The 16532-nt window shown below is 45.3% G+C and overlaps 1 protein-coding gene across 1 annotated transcript in view; it reads left to right on the top strand.

Moving 5' to 3' along the window:
• The first annotated feature begins 7409 nt into the window (after positions 1 to 7409).
• The window catches only part of CERS3 (ceramide synthase 3), a 351845-nt gene continuing 342722 nt past the window's right edge, over positions 7410 to 16532 (top strand). Inside the window, exon 1 of the mRNA XM_086958063.1 lies at positions 7410 to 7992. Coding sequence (XP_086814189.1) covers positions 7820 to 7992 — 173 coding nt within the window. The 5' untranslated portion in view covers positions 7410 to 7819. The remainder of the gene's footprint in view (positions 7993 to 16532) is intronic.

Raw genomic sequence — 16532 nt, 5'->3', positions numbered from 1 at the left:
TGCTCTTTTTTGGGAATAAACTGATGGGTGGGGTCTCCTTCCACCACGAGGACAGACCTGACTGTCTGAGCGAGGCTGCTCCAACAATCAGAGGGGACATCTCAAGGTAGTCGCTGACTCCGGGTGATCATCAGCCACTACTGCAGGGTTTCCGAGACTGCCTAAAGCCCCAAACTACTGTCATGGGCAATCAGCGGAAGCCACCGTGCCCTAGGTGTGGGAACACAGCAGCGAGCCTGGCATATTTTGGCCAGCCTCTTAAAGAGGCCACTGGGCTAGAGAGACAAAAGTCCTCTTTGCTCAGTCCTTCATCTCCAACAATCAACAACAGTTAGCATTCTGGGATGCTGCTTTGCTTCATGATGTCCACTGAGCTTTTTAGATATATTGTGACATCATTAAGGGGATGTCCCCTTTAACCAAACCTGAACTTGGATGGTGATTTAAGGAAACTCCCTGTATCTTTTGAACCAAAATGCTTGCCCCACAGCCTTCAACTTGCTCAAAATGCTGCAGCTATCTCCTGTTGGGATTCCCCCGAACTCTTCTATATCTTGTCACGTATATACTCTATACTGCACCCCGATATTAAAGATTAGGTTAAAAAGCATCTGCATTTGGTGCTTGGATTACATCAACAAGGCCGAGCTTTATAAGTAATTAACGTTTACTGCGGACAGTGTTCACCTTCTTCAGAACCCAACAGCAAACCATCTTCTGCTACTTGTGCACCTACCAAACAAATAAAAATGTTGGGGCAGAGCGGGTACCAATGGATGCCTGGCATTGCCCATCCTTGAAAAGCAAAGGAGCAGTTTTGGCTGGATCTGCCCCACTACAGTGTCCAGGCGCGTGTGGAATCCAAGCCTGACCAGGTGACTCACCTCCCTGGACCACACATAATCACAAGGGGACCGACCAGGCACGGCTCCCCAAAGGTAAGGTAGGGTAGGGTGGGGAATAGCTATGTAATTACACTGGTCTGAGGCCGGAGCGGGGCAGGTGGGTCCTGCACCCCAAAGACACCCATGTGAACACTTAGACCCTTATTCCTCTTGCTATGCAATCCAGATTATAACTGGATGCAATAACAGGCCATGGGTGAGTGTTTAGTTTCCCTGCACAATCTTTGCCAGGCAACGCGTCTAATCCAGCAGGCAAACATCACACGTTCTACTAATAAACATCAGGGTGAAAATCAATGGGCATTGTCGTGTTATTCCCCATTACGAGGGCCCCTGCACAGGGTGGGGCGGGGCGTTCTCACTTAACTTATGCAATAAAGAAGCTGTCCTTTAAAGACAGGGGGAGATTTAAAAGCTGACACAGACCAAAACCAACCTTCTGCGTAATACAACTGGCTGATGTATAAGGTGGTTATTATAACTAAAGTAAACAATTTTAGCAGACAGTGTAGGAATCACAGCTCTCAAACCGCCTGACAGTCGTAGTTCTTGGCAGGGGCACGGGGTGGGCGCGGTGGACCACTCACTTCAAAGTCCCGGAGCAGGGTCTGGCCTCAATTTAACACCTCCCTCCACTAGCCAACCTCCCCACTCAGCCCACAGGCCGGCCTTCCTTGCTTGGGACCCCGCGTGCTCCCGCCACAAAGTTATCGGAGAAGGAGGCCGTTCTGCCACAGACCTCCGGGAGCCCCACCCTGAAAGAGCCCCCACCCGCCCCCTTGGATCTAAATAACAGGGCTGAGATGTGGTGAGGCAGAGAGAAGGACCACCAGCTCGCAGCCAGGGGGCTCTATTTACAGATCTGAGGGACGGAATCCCTTCATCTCTTGCAAGCAGGACTTTGAAGTGGGACTTCGGCACATAAATAACGTCCATTTACGGGCAGTGTAAATGAGGGACTGTATAAATAATCTTATACGAAAGGAGAGAGGCGCAGTGCGCACAAAAGGGGGGTTGTATAGGGAGAAACGGGGATACGGAGAGAAATAAACAAGGTGACTGCAAGAGCTGATCGTGTGTGTACATCCGGGCTGCAGAAAGAAGAAACAGTGATGAAGGGGAGGATGAAGAGCAGACAAGGAGCTGGAACCAGATAGACACATTAGCAGAGACAGAGAGCAAAAGCTTGACCGCAGGCGGGAGTAGACGACATCATAATATTGTGCGCCATGAGCTCACTGCAAACTGGATTGTTTAATGAGCTGTTACTGCACAGCTCGCAGAGCCGGGCCGGCTGGCATGTTTGCAATAAGTTAATTACAGGAAGCGACAGAACAGGGGTTCGGGAAGAAGCAGCCCTAGCCGTCCTAGTAGAACAAGATCTCATTCTAGGCACATCATATGGTATCTACCCAACATCCAACATGTTTCTCCACCACCTTAAATCAATGGCACACGAGATCGACTCTAATGGAAGACTGAACTAAACCTGCCAGGAGGCCATCTTGTGACCAGACATTGGACACAGATATTTGTGCAAAGCCCCAACCCGCCGATCTATCCTAACACTTTTACAGTCTATTCTTGAAAACATAGGTAGCTGGAAAGACACCAGGAATGGATATAATATGGTTTACAATGAGACATGTAGTATTGACTCTATTCATAGAATCATCACAAAAAAATGATGGATAGGGTGTTGTAACTTTTCAAACACTCACTCCCATTCACAAATCTGGGTTTAATCCAATTTTTAATCCATCGTTATGACACCATGACGCCCCAGTTAGGACCCAACCATATGCAAATCAGCCTTGACCCAGCCCCCCATCTAAACAGTCCAGCCCGAACTGCCAGGTCAGGTTCTCCCTCGACTGGAAATAAGCAGCATAGGACCAGTTTCATGGTATCATCCCTCATCAGCCGGGCTAGCTTGAATCCAGTGGCACAGCGAGCAAAGGACCCTTGTCTGGGCATACTCTTAGCCACTTAGGGTGCACATAGCAACATCGCAAAATCACAATATCTCTGTACTGGGGTGAATGTTTGACATGGTTTCATTATTCCATCCATCAATTGTTCTTTTTACATTTTTCGCCCTAAGTGGGACGGCTATGCCCAGACGTGGGTACCTGTGCTCACCATGCCACTGGAGTTAAGATGACCTGAGTGATATGGGGTGGTACCCTGACCCCATGTCCAGGATGATGGCTTCTGATCCAGGGAGGACCTGGCCTGGCAGTTCAGCTGGACTGTTCCCATGGGGAGCAGGATGAAGACTGATTTGTATATCAATCAATCAAGAGTTTGTATAGTGTGGCTATTCACCAGTGAGGGTCTCCAGGCGAGCGGGGGTGCTGATCCGTCTGGGTGTGGAGGTTCAGCTGAAGAGCCCGGCCTTGAAATCCTTCCTGAATTGGGTCAGCGACAGGGATTGCCTGAAGTGGAGGGGTCGAGTGTTCCAGGTCTTGACAGCGAGGTAGGATAATGCTCTTCCTCCGGTTCTGGTCTTGTGAATCTGTGGGGCGGTGGCCAGGGCAAGCTGGGCGGAGCGAAGTTGTCTGGCGGCTATGTGGAATGAGAGGCTGTGGATTAGATATGATGATACTGTGTTGTGGAGAGCTTTGTAGGCATGTGTGTATGGCTGGGTCTAAACTGGAATAGGATGGCGTGCGAAAAACTATGAATTTAGGCCCAGATCTCTGCACTGGGGGTGAATGTTTGACATTGTTCAGCATTCCGTCCATCAATTGTTCTTTTCTATTCATAGAATGACATTGAAAGAGAGCAATAGATAGACATTGCACTTAGACGCTGTCTGGTACTCAAGCACGTTGGTGGATGGGAGGCTACATAGTGCTGAGACCTGTTGATATGTGAGCAAGGCAATGAAAATACACAGAGGGATACCAATGGAATACACAGATAAAATGTTCACATAGGCTTCTTGTGTATCAACACAAATTGCTGAGTTAAAGAATATTGCCTCCATGCACAGAATCAAACAATTGCCTAGAGCCAATTTCTAGAAGACACAACCAAGGAAGCAATAGAAGAGGCTGGCAAAACAAAGTGAAGGATGGAATGCTTGAATTAATTTCAGCGGCTGGCAGTCGCTCAGGCCTCACTGCAATCCATCATATTTCACCCGCCATTCCTCCTCAGTATTGGCTCTGCCATATGCAAATCTGTCTTGACCCTGCTCTAATTGGAACAGTCCCAGCCCGAACTGCCAGGCCAAGTCCTCCCTGAACCGGAACACAAGCAGCGCAAGACTGGTTTCGCCCCACCCACCCCCCAAAAAGAGGTGGCAACATTTTTCCTTTGGTCTCAAAAATAATACATCTCAAACTGCACCACAGGGGCAAGGAGAGAAGAAACAGGAGGCCCACCTGTTCTATCTGCACACACCATGCCCTTGCTGTTGGCTATAAAATCTTTCAACATACAGAAAACAAACTGCTAGTCACTGATTATTTTGACAAGTATGTCAAGAACAGATTCAAAAATATGTTAGCTCTAAGATAGAATAAAATGTGAGGGCTCCGTGTCACAAGTATTTGGCATACCGGGTCTCGATTCTATGGATTGTAATAGAATAATGGAACGTTGGGAGCTCCAGTGAAAACAATGAAGTCGCCTAAGGTTTATGATGACTAGTTATGGCTTCTGCTCCAGCATTCCAATGTCTATATTTCTGTTTTGCTCGTTTTAAGTTAGAACGTTCTACCCTATGTGAGTGGAATGTTCTAATAGCCTTATAGACCTTTTGCCTCAGGCTATACCATTTGCTAAAGGCCCTCTCCTTCGCAGTAAACCTGGTTCAGGGCCTTTAACTACTGGTATAGCCCTCTGCAGCAGGTTATGTGTCCCTTTTCCATGGTGATGTGCTTGTGATCTGCCTAGGGCTCCAATTATTTTAAATCTCTGATAATGCCAGGGGTCTTCTTACTTTACATCTTAGGACAGGGTACCCCTGCTATAACTCACAACGAAATGCTGGGGGCTAGAAAATGCATGATGTCGTTACAGTAAATATTAGGCTTTCCACCATCATTTTCTGCTGAAAAGTTTACTCTCTAGAGGTGCTACAAGGGAAGATGAAGAGTTCTTCTGGAAGTGTCCACCAAATCTCTTTGATTGACACAAATAATAATGATCTGATAAATATATATTGAGGTGCTGTTTTATACAAACAATGTGTCAAAAGAACGATTTACAACTCTCTGGCATTTAAAGTGTTATGTCAAAGAGTGACTGTTTGATACATGTTAATTTTTACAAAGCAAACAGTATCAGTGTAGAGATATTGTATACATTTCGTACAGATATTACTTGCAAGTCTTGGAGATGTATTCCCCAAATGATTTTAAAACCACAGACGAAATTGCAGTGCATCTGATTGCACAGACTCAGTTTGTCATATATGGCTTTAAGTGGGGTGGGTCCCTCCGGGTCTCAGCCTTGGCAGCAATGAAAAATGACATTGAAACGGGTCCCTCTCAAGCCCTATGGTGATGTCCTAGCCCTGCAGAAGGGGCACTGGCTGATTGCTGAAATCCATGCCAGCAACCTAGTTCCTCTTTATATTTCACGTTTTCTTTAATCTTGCCCTCCCCGAGTGTTTGCTTTTTCCAGGATATTCTGCTTCTGCATTTTTTTCATGCAGTATATTACTCTTGCATTGTGCATCCTGTGGACGGAGTCTGCTCAAGGTGTCTGTGTGAGTTGAGGTGGGTGTTTTTTTAAGTAAGCCACAATTGAGAGAGCTAGAGTTGAGGCTGAAGGCAGTGCGAGATTCTCACAGTGCCAGTCAGTGGGTCATGAATGTTTTCAGAATGCACCCATCCATTCTTTGGCCTCTCTCTATATCGCACACAGAGCAAAACCTTGTGTGCCAACTGTAAATATGATTTTATGCTTAAGTGTGTGAAGTCGGTGCACAGCTGTTGCAGTAAAGACAAGGCGCAAGCAGAAGAAAATGCAGTGCTTAAGGGCAAAGGGGTGCGTTGAGGAGTAGCAGGGCTAGTGAAGGAGACACAAAGAATTACACGAAGGAGACAATGAAAAGAGTGCTGAAGACGAAAGAAGTGTAAATAAAGTATGAGGATGGCGAATTTCAGAAAAGTGCGGGGAAACAAGGGCAAAGGTACCGTGCCGAGAAGCTGCTGAAGAAAGGAAGAAAAGAAGAAAGGAAGAGAGTGACTGAGGCTCCGAAGAATGCTACTCTTTCCACACGCCTTAGTAACGTTTCAATCACAGTCTCGTGTTTTCAAAAGCTGAACCTTTCCAGTTCGAATTATTCACATTTAAAGCATTGTTGTTAGTCATTCTTATGCTATTGCGAACAAGGTTTGGCTTGTGTTGGGTGCGTGGCTGTTACTGTACCTGTCTGATAGCAGAGAGCTCACATAAAGAAAGGCACCATAACACTAGTCGGATAGTACGATATGCATTTACATGTTTCAAGCCACACCCTTCAATGCATAGGCCACGCCTCTTGGAAAGGTTCCTGCTTATGTATGATTCTAAGACTCCGCCACTTTAAGAGACCCCCACCCCCCCCTTGTTTTCATTAACTTCAAGCTCTGCTCTGACATGTTTGCTTGACCAACCGAATGCAGATGGAGAAAGAGCTAGCTTCGTTGCACCATGCCACTGGGCGTGGTGGGGCCAGCAAAGGGGGGGGGGGGCGGGCGGGGGGCTGCGAGCAAAATGCACTGACCGACTCTAGCGCGCCACTCTTTGTCTTGTTGTATACACACTCCTGGGGAGCCAGTTATTGTTTAAGCTAACACAAGGTCATGCACACGCTCACTATCTACAAGACACGTCACCTTTTTGATGGGGACCACCTTTCTATCCTTGGAAATCTTTAGGAAGGGGGCGGGGGGGGGGGGTTATTCTTCAGCATTAAACATGAGCTGGGAGTCCTAGTCTCAGGTCCACCGGCACAGCCCGCCACATCGGAGGTCTCGGACAAAGCCGTCAGGATGAGAGGGTCATCGAAACTTAATTTGATGTTTCTAAATATAGGGCGACCACCTCTGCCGGTCTGGGTTTATCACGGACATGCTCCGCTCCTGAGCTGTCGTTGAATTACAAAATGCATTCCGGTGTGTTAGTCTAACAGACTCTAATACAATGATTTTTAGGTGACAACGTCCAGAGTGCAGACAGTGTCCATAATGACCTGATGTGAGGTGGTTATGTAAAGGTATTGGCAAAGTCAACAGGTTTTGCCTCTGCAAAATCTATTGGTTTTGACAATGCCTCTTTAAGACATGTTGAACATCGGTACTAGCTGTTGTAGAACATGCACGGCTGCTTTAGAATTAATATCCGTAGTCAGATTGCGAAAAACAACACAAGCGTGCTACTCGCGCCAGACACAGGACTGATCTCAAAAGTCCTTGAGCCCTCGTGGGCGAGTATAAAATGTCTGCCTACCGAAATTCCAGTGAACTTGGCTGCCACCAATGAAAGCAGAGTGCGTGGGCGGCTAGATTTGTATTGGGGTGTGTGGGGAGAAATGCGACTTGTTAGTCTAAAAGCAACTTGAAGTGCAGGTTCGGTTGAACAGGGAGCTCGTCTGCGCCGGAGCGCGCCTTGGGCAGCGCCTGGCTGCGGTCCCGTTATCAGCCTCAGCACACACTGGGCGCACGGGGCCCCGCCCACTCCAGCCTGTCATTTTTGTAAAGCTTCAGTAATTGAAGCGAAAAAAACCTGAGGCAGCCAGAGCGAGAGGAGGGAGGCGAGTGGAGGGGGAGAGCGAGAGGGCTGGTTCCTGCTCCTGTGGTTTGCTCTGCGAGTCACAGGGCTCGCACATCCTGTAGCTGTTCTTTCGAGCTGCCTGCTGGGCGGAGGGCTGCCTTCCTGCCGGGGTCTGGGTGTTCGTTCGCCCGTCCGCCAAGATGCTGCAGACGGTCCAGGACTGGTTCTGGTGGGACCGGCTCTGGCTGCCCGCGAACTACACCTGGGCCGACTTGGAAGACGATGACGAACTGGTGCTGCCCAAGGCCTCGCACTTTTATATCACCATGCCCGGCGCGCTGCTCTTCATGGTCGTCCGATACTTCTTTGAGAGGTGAGGAAAAGCGCCGAGCGAGCGTGTTTGAGGGGAATGGGCGAGGCTCGGGGATGCCTGCGTGGCCGTCGCGGGTATCTCGAGCTGTCTGTCCCACGTGGGGCGTGGAGTCTCCGTCTTAACTCTGCCTCCTGGTACTTGTAGTTCTGTTGAGAAACTCTTGTAAGTGTGCTGACATGACCCTCATTCAGTGCCCGAGACCGCAGAGTCCCAGATCTAGCTTGAGTACGAAATAGAAACTGTGTTGTTCTTTGCCTTCTGGTGCTCGTGTTTACCTGGATGTTTGTAACAAGTGTGGAAAGTGCATTCGGGGTCACGTAGTCCCCGAGATCTCGCGCGTGCAATAAAGTATTTAGTGTCTGGGTTTTCTGTGACGTGTAATATCAGAGACCATACGCACAGTGGCGCCCCGTGACTTAGAACCACTCACTCCTTACTAAGTTTACAAAGCGGCCGCAGTGTCAGTGGGTGTGTTGGTAAAGTACTGAGCCGGCAGCGGTAAGGCTGGGGGCCGGAATGGAAGGAGCAGAGGGGTGGCGCGGGGTCCGCGCTCCCCTCGGGGTGCCCTACATACTTGAGTTAGTGCTGGGTAGAAGAGCCCACGGCAGGAGGCGAAGCCAGGTCTGCGAGCAAAGAACAGTCCGGAAATGACAGCCTACCCCGCCCACCCCCCTCAGTTACCCCGTGGATCCGTCTAACTTCGGGCCCAGCTTTTTCTAAAGTGTTTATTAAATTCCTCTGACTGTGGCGGGCTAACCTGTCTCGCAGTCAGTCCCACAACAGCACTTATTTCTTGAACTTGTATGTGCAGTGGTGTGCGCATGCGCAGCTTCGTCGTGGCAGATCTGAATTCGTTGCAGTTTAATCCTTCTGGAGTCTGACTCTGCCCTCCACCCCCGCCCAGACAGTATAACCGAAACCGGTCCTAACCCCCCCACCTCCTCACTGTACCCCCCTAGGCGAGAGTAGTGCGATTTATATCAGGTACACAGGCTTCCGTGACAGCCCCCTGCCCCCTCAGCACACTGTGAAAGTGTGCAGTGAGTGAACTCGAGTGTGCCACAGGTTGTAGAGGGAAGCACTCAGCAGGGGGGAGGGGTGTGCCGATAGATGTCTCTATCCAGGATATAGTATTGCTCCTGTCAGGCGCTTTATAAACTGATGATGGAGGAGTGACCCCCCCAGGAGCTGACAGTCTGGGGTGTGTTGACAGATGTTGGGTGCTTGGTTGTGGAGTGCGAGGGCTATGTCTGTGCTCCCGTGTGGGGACGTTGTGCTCCCAGGTATGCATCTGGAGCACATGGGGTTTCTATGGAGTGTTGTTGGACTTCCGGTGTGGTGATTTCAGAGGCATGAGGATTGGATCTGATGAGTGACAATCCTGTGATTTTAGAGGTTTTAGCACAGGGAGCTTTGGGTAATAGAACCTCTGGTAATTCTTGTGCAACAAACCTTGTGCTGAGAGACCAAAATCGAAGGCTCAAATGGGACAAAGTTACCCCTATAACCTTCTTACAAGATACACTGGCCAAGGTAGAAGGTGAAGTCGCCATATGTCTAGATAACAAAAATTCTAGTAATACCCTGGTCGAGGCCTTCAGCACTATTTGTCAACAAGTCAAATTAGATCTGACTGTGAAGGTTAAATGCAATAAGACCATGGGCCCCAAATGGTTCGATACAAATTGCTCTAAGGCTCATTCAAGTCTACTTAAAGCCTTAAAAAACAAACCTAGAAACAGAGTAATGGTAGCATCTCTAAGGAAAAACTATAATTTGGCTATTAGAAAGAGGAAATCCGAGATAAAAGATGAAGCTTGGAATAACCTGTTACTGCCTGAGACACAGAAAGATAGTGCTAAATTTTGGGCAGTAATAAATCACCCATACTTTGTAGGGTTAGATCATCAAAGAGCGGATTGTACCATCCCAGACGAGCAATGGGTGACACATTTTAGTAATATCTATCGTCACAATGATACGAGTATAGATCAGGTATTTCCTCTTTCCCTAGCGCCAAATCCCATCTCTCCTTTTACTCAGGATGAGGTGAAAAAAGCTATCAACGACACACTCTGTAAAAAGGCACCAGGACCAGATGGGGTTCCGGCAGACTTTTTTAAGAGTGCCCCTGATTTTAGCTCGAAAATTTTAACCAATGTTTTTAATGCAACACGGGAATTCATTTTCCCCTCTAGCTGGGCAAACTCAACTATAGTGCCAATTTTTAAGAAGGGTCAGAGGACAGACCCGGCTTGCTATAGGCCAATTTCCCTTATTGATTCTAGTGTAAAAATTATGGGCAGAGTCCTATTATCAAGACTGACCCTTATTTTAGAAAGTAGGGGTATTTTATCTAATGCACAATATGGTTTTAGATCCAAGAGAGGAACGTTAGATCAGTGCCTAAATTTAGAATTAATTCTAAATAAGTATGTAGTCGGCAGGGAGGGGTCTTTATACATGGCCTTTATGGATCTGTCATCGGCTTTTGACCTGGTCAACAGGTCGAAGCTGTGGCGGATCCTCTTGGCCATGGGTCTCGACCCCCCCTTGGTCGATTACCTGGCCGAGTTACATAAGGACCTTCTGACCTCGGTCAGAGTTACTCAGGACGGAAGATGCACCTGTCACTTTAAGTCGGAGAGGGGGGTTAGGCAAGGGTGCATACTTGCTCCCCTCCTCTTCACCTTATATATTAATGACCTAGAGGCAGTAATGATAACAGCCCACAGCGATATTCCGCGTGCAGGGGAGACAAAGATTCCTGTACTCCTGTACGCGGATGACGCTGTCCTCCTGGCACGCTCCGGAGTCGCGCTAAATAAACTTCTTGCATCCTTCGGGACTTTTATGTCATCTTTGGACATGAAAATTAACACAGACAAATCACATGTAATGATTGCTGGCCCCGCAGGAAGGAAAAAAAAGTCACTAACTTTCTCCTGTGCAGGAAAGGAGGTAAAGAGAGTCTCCTCCTTCCCATATTTAGGCGTTACTTTTGACGATAGGGGTACTTGGGGCCCTCAGCTTTTGGCCAAAAGTAGCGCTGTCGCTAGAGCGGCCGCAGGGCTGCTGGGTTTTGCCAAAAAGCTGGGTGCTCGCCCAATGGAAAGCATCATTAAAGTTTATATCTCCAAATGTCTGTCAGTTGCCCAGTATGGCTCGGTAATCTGGGGATATACCTGCCCAGCTAAAATACAGACCGTAGAGAATAAATTTTTGAGATCCTTGCTCTCTGTCCCCCAATCAACTTCGACCTTTGCAATACATACAGAGCTAGGTGTGGGTTATATCTCAGATTTATTAAAACTAGCTCCAGTGATTGGTTGGATAAAAATATGGCTCAATCAGGAGCTAACTTTAAATCATACCATCCTAAAAGATTGTTTAGCCCTGGATAGAGCCCTCCACATTCCCTGGTTGAGATACGTTAAAATGCAGCTTACCCTGGCAGGTCGTCCGGAGCTTTTTTGTTCTCCAGAAGGAATAACCTATGGCGATATAAAACTAGTCAAAAACACCCTGACAAATTTATACGCCATGGAAAGGGAAGAAGCAGAGCTAAAAAAGACTATGGTAAGGAAACATTGCACGCTCTCCTTAGCCCCAGGAATGGAACCTTATCTCCTCTTTACCACAAATTCTTATCATCGCTTTCTCTTAACGAGATTTCGCTTTGATTTAATTCATTTTGTACTGGGCAACTTCAAATCTTGGTCGCGACCCGAGGATGCCGATCCATGCGACTGTGATCATTTCTCGACACAGGATACGATGCACTTTATTATGTTCTGCGGACATTACACTGAGCTCAGGAAAAGTTATCTGCTCCCTATTTTACGCCACCAGGGCTTCATCCAGGTTAAACCAGCCCTGTTGTTCTTGCAGCTCCTCCCCAATGTAAATGTAGCTTTTTCAGTGGCTAGTTTTCTGGTTGCAGGTGCACGTAAAAATAAGCACCGCACAAGGCACAGGCACTTTATCTTTGACAAATGAATTTCCTCTCTTCCTCATTTCTTAAATGAATTGTGCTTAATAAACCCTTCTTTTTTAGCTTTTTTAGATATTTATGTATGTTGCATCGCGGCTCATCTGTTTTATAATATTGATTGAATGTTTCAGATTTGTTAAATTGTCTTTGTGCTTCAATGAAATGTATTGTAACTAGGATATGTAAAATGCTTGCTCTTTTATGATTTTAAATAATCGAATAAAGAAAATTGACTGACTGACTGAGTGATTCAGTTGTATGGCATGTTGTTTTGTTTTTAACATATGAACGTATATGGTTGTCATATACGCCGATGCACCAAAATGGCAGTGGAAGGGACACTGTACACCAATTGAACTCTATGACATCACATCACGTCATTTCAAGGAAGTGATATCTTAAGAAGTTGACCTAGACCAGAGCACATATTTGAATATAGGTAGGAACCCAATAAAACGTGCCTGATTACGATAACACCACAACCGTTAACTAACAGATACATGTCTCCTTTAGATAGCACCTATAGTTTAAGTAGGGTGGCGGCGTGATATGCCAGGAGAGGCAACATTACCAATTCAGCTGTTTGTTAAATGAGAAATTATGCGGTTTTTTTCAATAGGAGGATACATACAGTGTTACAAAATGCAGGTCATTGGGAACCAAATTTATTTATACCACAAACTTTCATGATTCACCACTGTCTACCTGAAAGATAAATGCATTAATAAATTACAGTGAGATGCCCCAAAAGAGAGATTTATAAAGCAATAGAAGCCGTGTATTAATTAATTTGAATTATACGTTGAAGATGAACTGTTTTTGGATACAGTAATGCATCATTTCTAATACATTTTAACCATGTGAAAGGCACCTTTTTTTCAAAAGAGGAAGATTTAGTTCAAATTTATCCTTTTCATGTATACTGAAATACAGCAAGTTTGTGTTTTTACTTATTTCATTGTTTTTATTTACTCAGAAGGGAGTGCATTGGATAACTAAATGTAAGCATTTTATATTGAACGTAGCTATGGTATGTGTATTTGCAAAGTGCACTATCACCCACGGGGGTATTCTGGCGCTGACACTGTTTACATTCTGTTTATGGTAGTCTGAGGCTTCGGGTCCCAAAGGCAATGCCAGGGTCACAACATTAAATCGGGTGTTGCAGCTGCTACCTCGGGCAACCCCCCCCCCCTCCCCCCCTATATGACGTTCATAATGATTGTGAACTTATGGTAAAAACTAAACCAACCAACCCCTAACACTGAAGCACCACTTCGAGAAATCCAGCAGAATAATCAGTTTCATTATCTCGAACTCCCTACAGAACATGCTCGCTGCACCACTGGATTCAAGCTAGCTGGGCTGATGACTGGTGATACTCCAAAACCGGTCCCAGGATGCTTGTTTCTGGTCCAGGGGGGACCGGGATTGGCAGTTCGGGCTGGACTGTTCCTATGAGGAGCAGGGTCGATACTGATTAGCATATGGCTGGATCCAAACTGGGGTGGTGTGATGGGCCAAAAAACGATGGATGAAATCCAGATCTGTTGACTGGGGGTAAATGTTTGCATTGTTCGGCATTCCATCGATTGTTTGATCCTTTTTGTTTCCCACAGTACTCCCACTCTAGAGCCCGAGACCTTCAGACTATTCTGCAGTAGTATCAGCAGCGTTGGCAGACACTTATAATTGAATGCAGCCTATCTGTTCTCTGCCTTACAGATGCTTGGTCCAAAACTGTCCTAAGGGCCATCGGGGTCTCACCGCTTTGTCTCAGGGTCTTGTTATCATCCTCCATAACGCGAAAGGGCAATACACTGGGCTGTTACACATGATGCATATAAACAAGGTATATTGCAAACTAATGAATACTTGATTGATCCCTGGGAATGCCTTGTGGTTGCAGTAAAAATCTCTCCCTCAAACTGTCCTAGGGCAACTCCCATACACCGAAACAAGAACAACACCTCTCCCAAGTATTCAATCAATAATTCTGTAAACTATCTTTTCATTAGATCTTATATTAACATTGGCCCAGACCAAAGCAAATTATGTAAACTTATTCTCTTTTTTATTATTCAAGTTTTCTGACATGAGAAATATAACAAAATTATAAGATAGACACTCTTCTTGCGAATTTCAACCTAAGCAATAACTTGAAATTAACCCAGTTTGTTTTAAATTTCTCCCTACTAAACACTCACTCAAAGTCTACTCGCCCACGGAAATATACTGGACAAAAAATGAGGTTTCAGTGCTACTCTACTGAAACCATCCTCTGACATGTTGTTAATTTCATTGCTTCTGCTCACAAAACTACCTATAGTCTATTCTCCTAGTCCTTGCATTGCATTGCCTTAGTTCTGCATTCAGTGTCATTGATCACCCCTTGCTGTTAGATACCCTTCCCATACTTGTATAACTTATTCGCAGATTTTCCTCCAAACCGTTCAATCCGACTTTCTCTGTCTTTCTTTATACATCTCTTGGTTACATAATTTTTTCCTTTGGTATCTTACATCATCTTTATGAAGATGGTACTGAGAGTTTCTTCTCTTTTCCAACCTTTACGCCTGCCCTTCTAGATCAAGTGTCCGATTGTCATACAACCATCTGACACTGGATGGCTCACCACTATGATGAACTCTTCTAAGATAGACATTATCTATTTTCTTATACAAAATGCACCAACATTTCTCATACATCCCATAATATTCCCATTGACACTCTTTTCCAGACACTATCCAAAAGCCTAGGGGTACTTTCCATCCCCAGTAAGCATTTGGAGCTCTTCCTCCGGAGCCTTGTTCGGCTCGAAATGCATCGGGCATCCAATTGAAAAATTAAATGGATAATCTGTTATGTTTGCTTATTATATTAATTCTGCTGTCAGATGTGTAAATAATTGAAACAACTGAGAATGATGTTTTCAATGTATTTAATTGAAAAAATGTGTTTAAAACTTTAATTGATTTTGAAAACGAAAATTGAAAAATAAAAACTAAAATAGTTTCGCAACAGTGCACAGTGGTCGGGTGTGAATTCACTCGAGGTAGGTAGGTTCAGTTTGCGGCACGTGAGGACAATCGAGATACCACTGTTGCACGCATAGATTAGTTGCGATAAGTTGAGACAAAAAAATCTTCAAAACGTTCTAAAAATTAGGTGTGCTTCTCCCCAATATTCATTTCTATCCTGTCACCACCACTCTATACCATATACATGGTATCCATCAGTGACCGGATCGGAGACATGAGCTATATCGTCCAGCAACATGATGATGATTCTCAGTTTTACCTGAAGGTGAAAGTGTATCAAGATGGGCCAACGTGCTGACTCTAGGTAACGTCCAACACAAGTTGGTTAATCATTATGAGAACCTGAAACACCAAGAGACAGAATTTTGTACTCCTTTCCACATCACCACCTAAATACAAACATTGGATTTTGGCTCTTTCAAACATTGCCTCGCTTAACTCTAGCCACTTTTCTTTTTAGTTGGCATGCATTTAGCAATTTGGAAGCGCATTTTTTTTTTAAAAAGTGCTTCACAGTTAAGTTTAACAGAGCAAAGTTGCAATAGAGGTTACTCTGAGTACGCTGAAAAATCGGGACCAGTTTATTCAGAAGAAATATATACATTCGATTTCCAAAGTCATTAAAAGAACTGGTCTTAGCGCAATAACCATCTGTATTTACACACACAACTCCGCAAGCCTCAAAAGGGGATGTACTTTGGTACTGACAAGTGAAGCCAGGCGGTCAAGTCGGATCCAGGGAAGAAAAAATGTCTCTCTTTCTCCCCTTTTTCCTCTCTCCCCTCCCTTTTCCTCTACTCATGTATATCCCATGCTCCATGTAAATATATATTTTTTTTATATACAATAAAAAAATTACAGAAATTAAAGAAAAAATGTGAATTGCATAAGCTAATATTATAGAAGATTTTTTTATAGTTTTAAGCGAATATATTTTGTGGTTACATTCTTTTGTAATGATTTTTATTAACGGTATACAAATTAAATTGAATTCTTGAAACTCATGTAAAGTGAGTTAGACAAGGATGTAGATAAGACAACAAATAACACATTATACAACAAGAGGACTTTACATAAATACACATGTATATATTCAGCATTGTGGAGGGAGGGGATTCACTAGTTTTTGTTCCGGAGAAGAGGTTACTTGCAACTTGAATTCCACCCTAAAAAAACGTGGTAAGGGGCACCTAGTTGTAGCTTTATCTGTTGTGAAACAGTAGCTATATAATCCTAGGTGCAGACTGGGATACAGAGTTTCGGAAATAGTTCAGTTGCAGACTAGATCAAGCAAATGCACTGTGTGAAATTACCGAAAATGCTCCTCATACCCGAAGGCTGTACACCTCGCACACCCTGCCTTAACTCCATCGCCTACCACCTAGAAACATTGGTCTCCCCCTCTTCTTGCCGCATTCATTCCATATTGAAGCTAGGTGGGCTTTTGGGATGATCAGTCAGACCCACAAGACTTACTGTCTACATTTTCTGAAACCCCATTGCCA

Source organism: Lissotriton vulgaris, chromosome 2_1 (genome assembly GCF_964263255.1).
Source record: "Lissotriton vulgaris chromosome 2_1, aLisVul1.2, whole genome shotgun sequence".
In the NCBI taxonomy this organism is placed as follows: domain Eukaryota; kingdom Metazoa; phylum Chordata; class Amphibia; order Caudata; family Salamandridae; genus Lissotriton; species Lissotriton vulgaris.
The sequence above is the reverse complement of the archived record's forward strand: the minus strand, read 5'-3'. Positions and strand labels throughout refer to the sequence as shown.